Raw genomic sequence first — 13884 nt, 5'->3', positions numbered from 1 at the left:
TGGTTGAACCCTGCCCTCCGAGTAGGGTGAAAATGGCAAGAGCCCTGTGGCTCCTGGTGAGTACTCCTGTGTAACAACTCAGGCCACTTGCCGTCCTGTCCCCTGGGGTGCAGAGGTGCTGGGGAAGCAGTGGCTGACTGTCTTGAGAATATAGGTTACCCTTTTCAGCACCCTGGGGTCTAAAAGCTCCTGCAGCTGGGGAAATTTTAACAGCTTATTTGGACCAAAAATTGGAGAAGGCAGCAACAAGGCCCCCTCCCTCCTGCTCATGGGTAAACCAGGAGTGAAGTGGCCCTTGTCCTGCCTCTCCCGCTTAGGTCTTCCTGCAGTAGAGGCCCTTGATATAAGTATGAGACCAAGTTCTACTCCCAGTTTCTAGAATATTTGTGGAACCCTGGGCTCCCTTTGTGCCCCTTCCGTTTTCCAGTGCCCTCCCTCCATTGATAAAGCAGGGTCAAGGGAGGGGGAGAGGGTTGGGAATGGAACTAAATCTGGCTTGCACCTTTCCTCTCTCCTGACCACTCTGAAGGACCAAGCCTTTCCTGGTGGGGATAAGAGGGAAGGGGCCCAACAGGCCAGGTTCATTTTCACACTGAACTCTTCTGCTTGTGCTTTGCTACTCGATTTCTGGCCATCTGCAGTCCCTTTCCAGACACCTCCAAAAGATTTTTGCCTGGGGAGGCACCGAAAAGTCCCCAACTCGGGAAAGCACATGAAATCATTCCAGCTCCAGAGCTGTCCGACATCAGACTCTTGTTCAAAATCCCCACTGGTGTTCCCTACTCATGTCCTCACTTCTCTGGTGTGGAGAGATTGAAACTGCCTTGGAGCTAGCTTAGCGTTGGGAGGTTTTGGGAGGGATGGATTTCTGCAAAGGGCTTCGGGCTGCGAGACTAAATGGCTAAAGAGGAAGAACCTGGAGCAGGCACCCAAGGCCCTCGCTGGGAAGGGCAGAGGGTGCAGACCCAGGCCCCGTCCTCTGGGGTAGGATCCGAGCAGAGCTTGGGGCCCCACCTGGATCTGGGGAGAGGGAGGAACAACCAATGGGCTGCGCCCGTCCCGCGCGAGCAGCCAATAGGCGGTCGGGGGCGTGTCCTCCGAGGCGGTCGGGAGTGGGCATTCGGTCCTGTGGCGCGGTCCCCGGCGCTCGCTGGAGGTTTCGCGATGACCGCTCTGAGCCCGGGCGAGGCCGCCAAGGCGGGCAGGTAAGGGGCTGCGACCCGCGGACCGGGCTCCAGGGCCTAGAGGCCGCCTCGAAGGGACGCTGCCCGGCGGGACCCGGCGGCCGCTGCGCCTCGGCGCGTTCTACCCGCGGGGCAGGCGCTTCCTGGCCCGCCGGAATGCGGGCTTCACTCCAGAGCTGCGCCGCGCGGGCCCTGGCGCTTCCCGGGCTCAGAGGTGTTCGTGCTGGGACAGGATGTCAGGCTGTAGGCGCTTCGCGCGAGGGGTTCGAACCTGGAGGATGAGGGACGTCCAGGCGGTATCAGGGAGGTGGAGAGCACCCCACCTCGGGATCCTCCCGTGGTCCATCATCACCCTCCTCCGCCTATGTCGCTGGGCATTCATTCATTCATTCCCCAGCCATATCGACCCCCAGTCGTGACTGCCCCCCACCCAAGGGCTGGCGCTTCCCTTCTGGCCCCCGAAAGGGTCAGCCTCTCTCTTCCAAACGGGTCTGCAATTGTAGCGGCGCTCGGTTGCCCGGGAGGCAGCGTGGAGCTGTCCCAGGACGACTCGGCCGCACCCATCCGTCAGGCCCTTCGCCGTCGGGCAGGCTGGGGCCAGTCTCTCAGCCTCGAGATCTGTTTCACAGCCACCCTCGGAGGAAGGAAAGTTCTTGCAGCTGGGCAAGGGGCAGGGAGGCAGGGCAGGCAGGAGGTGGTGTTTCAGGTGGCACCAAGAATTGTGACCTCTGCCCCATGAAGTCTTGGGGCCCTGCAGGCAGGATTATTTGGGGAAGACAGAGCCAGTGGATGAAGCTGTAAGTTCCTGCCCTTGCCCCAGTCCCAAACCCCACAGCCTGAGCTCTGAAGGCTGGCCATCTAGCACTGGGGCAGATAGGGTGAATGTGATGTGAGCCCAGTGCCCAGTCCACACAAGTACGTGGAACTGGTGGAATGTTTAAGGGCTCCCTCTGTCCTGTCTTCAGAGAGGCTGGTGAGGCCCTACCCCACTGGCATTTGCCCTTCTTCGCTTTGCTTGCCCCACCCATCCTTGAAGGAATCAGCCTCCTAGGGAATGAGAGAATGTCCTGACAATCCGTGATGCCTTTGCCCCAGTGTACACCCCCTAGCTGGCTCTGAAGTCCAGTTCCTCTCAGAGCGAAGACTTACGGGGTTGCAGGGAGAGGTGGAGTAGAGGGTGTCCTTCCCATCCTGCAGTGAGGGGGCCAGTATGCTCCTTCTGTAGTCCTCTGACCACGCTGACAGACACTCTCAGGTCTGAGGTTATGGTTTGACAGGACCAGTTAAGCAGTGCACATCTCTGGGGCAAATGGGCAGATCTAGAGCGCATTATGTCAGTGCAGAAGCTGACAGAAGCTGCTCCTGAGTTTCCAGGAGCATTTCTGCTGGGGCCAAATCCAAGTTCTCCTTCCTGACTTGCCTTTGGGAGAATTTTCTGAATAGCCTAGAGGTGACAGCCCAGGTCCTATCCATGCCTTGATGTTACTGGTTGCTTTGAAATTTCTGAGCTTAGGCGAGTCTTCAAAGCCTTAGTGCAGACCGGAAGGATCTGTGTGCCAATCCATCCACCTAGGATGACCCCCTAAGGTTGAGGTCAGCAGTACTCAAGATGGGCTATGCCAGCCAGCCTCCCTGAACCTCTTCCACGTGCCTGTGCTTGGGTGGCCCCTCCTAGTCCTTAACCTGGTTAAGTTGTGGCTTTGGCCCTTGAATGCCACATACCATACTTATCAGACCAGCATGAAGAGCCTCTCTCATCAGAAGTTCCTATTTTGCTGTGACCTGGCACAAGTCCCCTCTCTGCGCCTGCTTTGCCATCATAAGGTAAGGAGATTGGATTGTAGGCTCCTTAAAGGCCTTCTCCATGCAGTCATTCAGTGATTCTGCTAACTAGCCTGTTTCCTCCTTGATTTCTGAAGGTATTTTATCTCTTTACATAATTACTTCGTTGCTATGACTACCTATGGAAAGCCCATGAAGTCGAGACCCATGCAGCATTCCACTTTGGTGTCGTGTCTGAGTCAGGACACCAGAAAATAATTTGCTTTTCTCCTTTCCTGAGAAGTGAAAATAATTCCCCCCAATTCTGCAGCCATCTCTTATGCAAGGGTAAGTTTGGCAAGAAGTCAGTCTTGGCCACTGTGCTGCTATTCACCTGGGCCACAGGGCACCAGTCTGTCACCACATGTTATCACCAACCTTTGAAGGTTTGATTAATTCCCCTGCTGTTTACTAACGTAGGAAAGGAAGGAGGAGGGGGAGGGCAGAAGCCCCCGGGAACGGAGCTTCCTTTGTAATTAAGAAGTACCTGCCTCCCCAGGGAGTCCCTGCCAGCTACAGCATGAAGGAAGGCCCTGTTCCCACGAATATAAGCCTCCGCGGGGCAGGCTGGTGTCTCCCTTCTCCCCACTACAGCTACACATTTTCATTAGTTTACAAGTGCCTGGTCATAATTTAGGACTGGAGTGTTTTAATAACCTGTGGAGGTTGAGCCAATCTTTAAGTCCTTGTCCTAAGTTAGAGTTTCCTCAGATGATGTTTAAAACCACTAGAAAATCACGTTGTTAATTTTTAAATAGGACGTTGGTTTTGCCTGGGACTATTTTTTAAAAATATGAACTAAAGGGGAAAACATAGTTTTTCGAGGCAAGAGCCTGCTGTGTCCCCCTTTGCCTGGCAAAGTAATAAAGCTATCCTAATCTATTTCACCCTCAAAAAAATATGGACTAAAAAAGCATATAAAGAATTAGTTTAAATCAAACACAAATTGCTTTTCCTTCTGACGTGTTGACCTGGCACATCATGGTATATTAAATAATTGTCAAAATCATACTGGTATTTCATTTCACTGGTGTCTTGGGGTCATTGGTGGCTTAGGGTCAGAACAGCAGCATGGGTGGGATGCCTGAGCAAATAGCTGTGACTGGTTGTAAGAATGTTTTTCTCACTCCCTCATGTAAAGAAAAAAAATTAAATATTTCTAATTTATGTTAACATTAATCAAATTATTTGAAACTTGCCCATAATCACCAGGGCCACACAAAATGTTATTTTTTAAATAATTTTTGAATTTTGAAGCACTATTCAACAATTTTATTTTGAAATAACCTAGTGACAATACCTCAGAATCGATATTCATACTGGGCTTCTTTGATTACCAAACAAGTTGAAAATGTTTATATATTTAATTGTTAAATCTTTTCGTTGTGGAGAATTTCAAACACATACAAAAGAAGAGTAGTATAATAAGCAGCATGTGCCCATCACCCAGCTTCAACAATTAGCAAGTCATGGGCCTCCCTTCTCCCTCCCTCCTGGATTATTTTGAAGCAAATCTAAGATATATTATTTCATCCACAACTATTTCAGTGTATACCTATAAAAGATAAGGTCTTTTAAAAATATAACTACAATACCATTTTCACACCTAAAAAATAACAATAACTTCTTAAAATCATCAGATAGCTAGTCGGCAAAGTTCCCACATCATCTAGTAAATGTTTTTGTGCCATTTTAAAAACTTTTATAAGGATCCAAATGAGGTTTATACAATTGGCTGAAACACTGAATCTATATATCTGTGTCTCTAGTAGTCTCTTGTAATGTATAAATTCCCCTTCCATTTCTTCTTTTTTCCTTGCAACTTATTTGTCGGAAAAAATCATTTTCTTTTTTCCTATACCATTGCCCAGTTTGCTGGTGCTGTTTAAAAATGTTCCTCTGACTCCTGTATTTCCTATAAATTGGCAGTTGGATCTAGACATTGATCAGATTCAGGAGGTACTGAACACTTGAGGAAACACATAAGGTCTGGTTATTTCTCTTTGGGGCATGTTAACAGCCATTGATGATTATTTCATGTAGACCCATTATTTCATTAGGGATTGCAAAATGGTATTACTCCAATTCTATCACTCTTTCATTATTTATTAGCTTATTTCTATAAGAATATTTCTATAAGAGAAATGTCCCTTCTTCAACTATTTGGTTACCCAAATACTAGAAAGGCAGAATAAATCCTCAGCTCTTTCCTTCAATTTACAAGTTTTCAAAATAATGAGATGGGTCCCTAGTAATCACCAAAGGTGACCAATGAGTCATTTTGGTATTATTATGATCTCATGGATTTAAACATATTTGATGTGTTTTAGCTCATTGTAGACATTATTCTTATTGATGCTCAAATTGTCCCATCTTGCCCTGTCTTCAGGTTGGCTCCTGAATACTTGTGCCATGACCACAGTCTTTGATGGCTTCCTTGCTTTCTGGTATGATTAGATATTTTAGGCCCATTTGTGTATTTCCTGCCCCAAATCTGGAATCAGCCATTTCTCTAAGGAACACTGGTTCCCTTTTGGGAAATTGCATGACCATAATCTAAGCACCAGGGGTGTTCATTGCTAGCTGAGTATTTATTTTTTTTAAAGTAATCAGTTTTGAAGTTTATCTTTTAAACCCACTTGATTGCTGATCAAATTAAAGTTGTATTTCCTATCATTTTGGGAGTCATAGGCTATATTAAAAATATAGCACAGCAAAGTGAGTCAGCCATACATATACGTGTATCCATGAAGAAACTTTAAATTATACTTGGCAGTTGTTTTAATAATCTCTCTCTCTCTCTCTTTCATTTTACATATTGAGAATTGACGCCCGCAGGAACTGGCAAACTATGGTCAGCAGGCCAAGTCCTGCCCATTGTCTGTTTTTGTAAATAAAGTCTTACAGTCATGCCCATTAAAAAAAAAAAAAAATCTAATGAAAGTGAAATATTCTCTTTCCAGAGACATGTTCCTTTGTTCAGACGCAACAGTTTTGCGCAAAATTCCAGGAGTTCACAGACCTTCCCTGCAACCCTTGCCTGGATTCCACAGTCCATTAGACTGTCAACTGGGGTCCATAATGATGGAGGAAGACTTGGGAGGACTGGAAATAACCAGTTGGCCCCATGTAAGAGCAGCAAGTGGGAAAGCTAATGGGTCTTGCAGTATCAGACCCAGGAGAAGAGAGATTAGGAGTAGTCATTGCAGTGACTCTGCACTGGTCACACCAGCAGTGAAGATCTGGTTTTATCAAGAAAGGAACATGATGTTAAAAGTTTGTTCTTTGGTGAAGGATCAGTAGATAGAGAGAAGTCCATTTGGGTGTTGGAAAGAACTTTCTAATAATTAGAACTTCAGTGACATACCTGCTAGATCACAGTTACATGTAGGCGCACGTTTCGAAATGTCTTGTGCCTAATTGCAACTTTACCTTTTTATCACCCACTTGAATATTTATTTCCTTACACTAAGTTCCTTGATATGGATAACACTGAGTAAGGTTGTTTTATTCCCCCCTTTTAAGTCATTCTCCGTTACGTAGTTACTGTGATATAATAATAGGAAGAGCCTGAGCTTTCAGAAAGACCTGGTTTCAAATCCTTGCTCCACAAGTTACTGCTGAGTTACTACTGGCTCTGAGCCTCCCTCTCTTCTCTATAAAACAGAGTCACATCTGGCCTAGTTCGCAGGCTGTGTAATGGCCTGGTACACAGTAGATGCTCACCAAAAATGAGTTTCCCTGCAGTTCCTCCAGCTTTGAGAATCTGAGACCAGGTCTCTCTGATGATTCAGACCCAGCTCTAAGAAAAGCTTGGTCTTTTTTACTATTCAAGGTGCAAAGTTCATTTTTTAAAAATAAACTTTTTAATCTTTAGATAATTTAGATTCACATGCAATTGTGTGAAATAATACAAAGATCTCATGTACATTTCCCCCAATTTTTCCCAGTGGTAATATCCTGCACAATAATAGCACAACCAGAAAATTGACATTGATACAATCCCTTTGACCTTATTCAGATTTCACCAGTTTTACATGCATTCATTTGTGTGTGTGTGTGTGTGTGTGTGTGTGTGTGTGTTTAGTTTTGTAGAGTTTTATCACCTGTGGGAACTTGGCAAAGTTCATTTTTAAAATCAAGGTTTCTTTTTCTGTTGGATTCTGAGGGTTTTCATGTAAGAAGCATGTTTTAGAAATTTGGAATTTAAGAAGGGTCTATTAGTTAACATTGCTGTGCCTTTGGAACAAGTTTTTTTCTTTCTGTGTCTTTCTCCTTTTTTTTCATTCTTTCACCAAATGAAAATAGTTTATTGTGATCATAAAATTTAGGCAAAGTATACTACAGAAAATTATAAAGAAGAAAAGAAACACCTACAATCCCAACTCAAGGAGGAAAATAATGTTAGAATTTTGGTGAGCATCCTTCCCAATATATTTTATAATACATGCTGTTCTATATAATGTTTTTTCCAATGTTCTATAATGCTATCCTTTGTGGTAGACTTATTTTTAATAAGTTTTAATAAATAATGATAAATATCATTTTAATAGCTACATAGCCTTTCATTCTTTGAATAAACCACAATTTATTCATGCCCTATTGTTTTTTTTCCTCTTCTACAAGTGTAGTGAACTACACTTCAGTGCACATTCTTATACATTTAAATTTGTGTTCAATTATTTCCTAAGAATAAATTGTTAGAAGTGGAATTTGTGGGTCTGTTGGGTATCTACATACAAATGTATGTACATTTTCACACACTGCCCTCTCACACAGAAGTGTGTAAGACTTCCCATTCAGCAACATGTGGATCAACATAGATGTTATTAAACTTTTAAGCCTTTGAAATTTAATAAGTAAAAAAAGATATCCCTTCTATTTTATTTTAAAATATCTTTATTATTTTTGTTGATTTTAAAAGTATTACACCCTGTTACAATAAGTTCAAACAAAACAGAAACTATTGAGAGTGAATTCTTCCCTGAGATATAATCACTGTTGTTTGATATAGAACTTTTAATTCTATAAATGGGTTATATCTTGGTTACTTATATATACTTTTCACTAAACAACATATTTTGGACTTTTTTCCATATTAGCACATGCAGCTATACTCTAGTCTTTTAGTCAATTGCATAGGACTCTGTTATATTGATAAAATATTATTTTGGTATTTCCACCTTTTCCTTCAAACTTGTTAACTAAAGGAATGTAAATTTTTGCCTACTTGTCCATTTATTTCCTTATACCAAGTTCCATGAAGTGGAGTTGTAGGATCAAAGGATTTACATTTCTTAAATAATTCGATATATGTTAGAACGGTTAACTCAGTTTTAAGTCTCATCATGGAAAATAAGAATGCTTATTTTCCACATCCTTTCCACATCCTGTAATATTGAGCACTATAATTTTTTTAGTGTTTACCAGTAAGATAGGTAATAGAGATATTTCTTTTTTTGTGACTTGCCTGTTCATATTCTTTACCCACTTTTCTATTAGATTGTTTACCTTTCTCTTTCTGACTTGGATGAGTCATTATCATTTAAAAACACCAATCCTTTGTTGTTTACGTCACCTTTTAAAGTTTTATTTATTTATTTATTTTGACCACATTGCATTGCGGTATGTGGGATCTTAGTTCCCTGACCAGGGATAGAACCCATGCCCCTGCAGTGGAAGTGCAGAGTCTTAACCACTGGACCACCAGGGAAGCCCCCTGCCAGTTTAAATTTTGATGTACAAAGGTTTTTAATTTTTATGCAATTAAATCTTTTATGTGTTCTGTGTTTTATATCTTGCTTAGGAAGACCTTTCTCGGTATGTTAATATTCTCTTCTATTTTATTTTAGTTCTTTATTGATTTAGAAAATATTTGGATGTTTAATCTACCTGGGATTTATTTTTGTGAATGGTGTGAGGTAGCCAATTGCCCCAAGAACATTTATTGGACAATCTGTTCTTTCCTTACTTATTTGAAACAGCTTCTTTCTTATATACTAAATTCTCAGATACCCATAGATCATCTTCTGGACTCCCCTTACGTTCTATTGATCTATTCATTTTTTCCTAAACTAATAAGTATTTTAATTGCTCCAGCTTTGTAGTTTATTCTGAAATCTGGTAGGGCAAAGCCCTTGCATGAAATTTGGGATAAATTCGCTTCTTTAAAACTTTCAATCTTCCCACTCAGGAGCAGAGTTTATCTCTCCATTTATTCAAGTCTTCTTTCGTGTCATTTTAAAAATGTCTGTGATTTTCTTCTCATAGATTTCTCTACATTTTAAGAGTTTATTCTTGGGTAACTTATATGTGTTGCCATATGAATAGAATCATTTCCCCAAATATATTTTATAACTGTTTATTTCAGGTCTACTGAGAAACTATTGATTTTTATATTGATCTTGTAACCACTTGAATAACAATTAACTCCATGAGAGTGTATTGTGTGTCTATCCTTATCACAGCTCTGCCTAGCCCATGGCCCAAATATAAGAATATCTGGGCCACTTTCTTATGATTTTTCCAGTTGATGACGTATCCTCTAGTTAGTTTATGTTACCATCTTTCAAACAATAATCATTGCTTTTTACTGGGTTGGCCAAAAAGTTCGTTCGGGTTTTTGGTAGGACGGTACGAAACCCGAACGAACTATTTGGCCAGCCCAAATAATGTTAAGAACCTTGAATTTCTTTTTCGTGCCTTTGTGCAATGGCTAGAACTTCCAGAACAATGTTGAATAACAGTGGCGAGAGCAGGCATTCCTAGGGGGTTTCCACCAGTTGGACAATCTGGGGTTCTCCCTGGAGGGAGAGGTACCAGGACCCAGTAAGCTCTTTAAGAGTAGGTCATCACCCGAGAATCCGAACCCTTAGATGAGCACGGCTTGGGGGAGCCCGGTTAGCGGAAGCCTGTGGCAGGGCGCGGAGCTGGACCCTCCTGGGACGTCCCAAATCCGGGCCAACTACCAGGTTTGGGTCCCGGAAGGGGTGCGGGCTCCCTTTCCAGGGAGCAGAGGTGCCAGCACGCTTGCTGTTTTCCCAATAGCCCTCCAGTCTACGCAAGCTTTTGCTCTTCCGCCTGCAGACCCATCGGCCTCCGCCAAGGGGTGGGCAGGGCAGGGACGGGCGGGCTGGCGCGGGGCCGTGCGGTGCTGGAATTCTGGGTGTGGCTGCCCTCGGCGCCGGGTGGCGCTGGGCTCTGCAGCCCTTCCGAGGGCTGGCGCAGAAAATGGACTTGTGGTTCGCGGGCTGCGGCAGAGACGCGCCAGGGCTGAGGAGCGTCAGGTGAGGATGGCTGGACCAGGCGGGGAAGCTGCGGGCAAGGGCAGCACCCACTCCCTCCCCGACTGTGGACACCCCGCTCAGGGAATCAGGAGAGGGAGGTACAGTCCTATCCCCCAGCATCTCCGTGGTCTTTCACTGGGAGGAAGGCAGGATCCGAGGTCGGTGTGGCGCTGAGCTGGCCGGTGACCTGGGCTGCCGGCTGTGCTCGGCAGCATCTTCACTTGTGCTCAGGGGCCTGTCCTCACCGTCCGTCCCTGGGATGCAGTCAGCAGCATGGGAGGGAGGAAGAAGGAGCAGGCCTTTAGCACCCGAGTCTGGATTCAGACCCCCACTAGGGCACCAAAACGGTCCTGGCTAAAGCTGCAGATCCCCTCCTTGTTGCTAAAGTTACTTAGACTGCCTTTCAGTCTTCCCGCTGTTTGGCCTCTCAGCAAACTTCACTGCTTTCCCACTCCTCCTTTTTGAAGTACTCTTTCGGCTTCCATGACAACCTATACACCTGGTTTTATTCCTACCTCTTGGGCCACCCTCTCCTCATCTCCTTGGGGCACTCCTCTTCCTCCTCCACACAGCTTTTAAGTGTTGTAGTTCTTGAGCTCCCAGGCTACTCTCCTTCCCCTCCCTCTTCCCCATCCTCCTTGTGGAGATATAATTCACACACCATAAAATTCATCCTTTTAAAGTGTGCCATTCAGTGGCTTTTACTGTATTCACAAAGTTGTGGAACCATCATCACTAATTCTGGAACAGTTTCATCACCTCCAAACGAAACCCTATGTGCATTAGTCACTTCCCATTTCCCCTTCCCTCCAACCCCTGGCAACTACTAATCTACTTTCTGTCTCTGGATTTGCCAATTCTGGACATTTCCTGTACGTGGAATCATACGATATGTGGTCTTTTGTAACTGGCTTTTCATTTAGCATAATTTTTTTTTTTTTTTTTTAGTGTAATGTTTTTAACGTCCATTCATGTTGTAATATGTATCAGTACTTCATTACTTTGTATGGCTGAATTATGTTCCACTGTATGGGTATACCACATTTTGCTTATCCATTCATCAGTTGGGTATTTGGGTTGTTTCCATTTTTTGGCTATTACGGTAATAATTATCATAATGCTATGAGCATTCCTTTTTTTAAAAACTTAAAAAAATTGAAGTATAGTTGATTTACAATGTGTTAATTTCTGCTGTACAGCAAAGTGGTTCAGTTATACATACATATACATTCTTTTTAATATTCTTTTCCATTATGTTTTGTCACAGGATATTGAATATAGTTCCCTATAGTGCTCTACAGTAGTTCCCTATAGTTCCCTATAGTGCTCTACAGTAGGACCTTGTTGTTTATCCATTCTATATATAATAGTTTGCAGCTGCTAATCCCAAACTCCCAATCCATCCCTCCTCCACCCCCCTCCCCCTTAGCAATCACAGGTCTGTTCTCTATGTCTGTGAGTCTGTCTCACAGAGAAGTTCATTTGTGTCATATTTTAGACTGCACATATAAGTGATATCATACGGTACTTGTCTTTCTATTTCTGACTTACTTCACTTAGTATAATAATCTCTAGGTCCATCCATGTTACTGCAAATGGTATTATTTCATTCTTTTTTATGGCTGAGTAATATTCCATTGTGTATATGTACCACATCTTTATTCATTCATCTGTTGATGGACATTTAGCTTGTTTCCATGTCTTGGCTATTATAAATAGTGCTACTATGAACATAGGGGCTCATGTGTCTTTTTGAATTGTAGTTTTGTCTGAATATATGCCCAGGAGTGGGATTGCTGGATCATATGGGAATTCTATTTTTAGTTTTTTGAGGAACCTCCATACTGTTTTCCATAGTGGCTGTACCAGTTTACATTCCCACCAACAGTGTAGGAGGGTTCCCTTTGCTATGAGCATTCTTGTACAAGATTTTGTGTGCACATATATTTTCAGTTTTCTTGGGTATATGTACCTAGGAGTAGAACTGCTGGGTCATATAGTAAATGTTTAACCATTTGAGTAACCACCAAACTGTTTTCCAAAGCAGTTGCACCAATTTACAATACCACCAGCAATGTGTGAGGGCTCCAGTTTCTCCTTATCCTCACCAACACTTGATATGAATTACAGTCTCTCGGGGGTGTGAAGTGGTATCACATTGTGGTTTTGATTTGTATTTCCCTGATGACTAATGATGTTGAGCATCTTTTTGTGTACTTATTGGTCATTTGATATCTTCTTTGGAAAAATGTTTATTTAAACATTTGCCCATTTTTAGTTGGATTATTTGTCTTTTTATTTTTCTGTTTTGAGTTCTTTAAAAAGATTTTAATTGTGGTTAAGAAAAACACATAACATAAAATTTACCGTCTTAACCATTTCTAAGTTCATTTGTACAATTCAGTAATGTTAAATATACGTATTCATATTGTTGTGCAACCAATCTCGAGAACTTTTTCACCTTGCAAAACTGAAACTCTATACACATTAAATAACTCTCCATTCCGCCCCCCTCCTCCAGCCCTTGGCAACCACCATTCTACTTTCTGTTTCTATGAATCTGACTACTCTAGGTACTTCACATAGGTGGAGTCATACAGCATTTATATTTTTGTGACTGGCTTTTTTCACTTAGTATGATATCTGCAAGGTCATAAGAGTTTTTAATATATTCTAGATACTAGTCCCTTATCCAATGCATGATTTACAAATATTTTCTCTCATTCTATGAGTTTCCTTTTCACCTTCTCAATATCATTAGCAGCACAAAAGTTTCTAATTTTGAAGTTCGATTTATCTATTTTTTCTTCTGTTTCTTGTGCTTTTGGTGTCATACCTTAAGAGACCATTGCCTAATCAAACAAAGATGTACACGTATGATTTCTTCTAAGAGTCTTAGCTCTCACATTTTTGAGTTATTTTTTGTACATCGTGTGAGATAGGGATCCAACTTAATTCTTTTGCATGTGGATATCTAGTTGTCCCTGCAACATTTGTTGAAAAGACTATTCTCTCCCCCGTTGAATTGGTCTTGGCACCCTTCTCGATAGCTTCTCTTCTTTATGTACCCATTTTCCCTGGGGGATCTTCCTAGCTCCTGTACCCATCCATGGGCCAATAACTCAGAAATGTATCCCTTCAGCCTGGACCTTTCTTCTGAGCTCCTTACTCATATGTAACTTGATATCTCCACTTAAATGTTTCTCACACATGTTTAAGACTGAACTCATGATTGTTTCCTTCAAATATGTTCTTTTTCCAGTATATTTTCCCCTGTTTTGTCTCAGCAAAACACAGCCGTATCCTGCTTGCTTAAGCCAGAAATCTAGAGTCAGGTTTGACACTTCTTACCTTATGCCCCACATCCAGTTGATCACCAAGTCCAGGTTGGTTCTACTTGGAAATATATATTGTGAATCTATCCTTCAACCTCCATCACCACCACTGCCACCAAGTCTGAGACCTCATCTCTCTGCTGGAATACAGTCTCCTAACTGGTCTGTCTCCATGGAAAATTCTAAATATATACAAAAGAGGAGGAGAGTTGTAGGAGGGACCCCCATGTATTCATCACCACCAACATCAGGTTGTCC

General features: G+C 42.9%; 1 protein-coding gene across 2 annotated transcripts in view; it reads left to right on the top strand.

Annotated features, from left to right (window-relative positions):
- Window positions 1–60: 60 nt before the first annotated feature.
- Window positions 61–13884, top strand: part of GRAMD2A (GRAM domain containing 2A) — a 38737-nt gene continuing 24913 nt past the window's right edge. For both annotated transcript variants that reach the window (XM_082383600.1, XM_082383601.1), the window contains exon 1: window positions 61–1205. In XM_082383600.1, coding sequence (XP_082239726.1) covers window positions 898–1205 — 308 coding nt within the window. In that variant the 5' untranslated portion in view covers window positions 61–897. The remainder of the gene's footprint in view (window positions 1206–13884) is intronic.

Source organism: Balaenoptera borealis (assembly GCF_965194805.1).
Source record: "Balaenoptera borealis genome assembly, chromosome: 3".
In the NCBI taxonomy this organism is placed as follows: domain Eukaryota; kingdom Metazoa; phylum Chordata; class Mammalia; order Artiodactyla; family Balaenopteridae; genus Balaenoptera; species Balaenoptera borealis.
The sequence above is the reverse complement of the archived record's forward strand: the minus strand, read 5'-3'. Positions and strand labels throughout refer to the sequence as shown.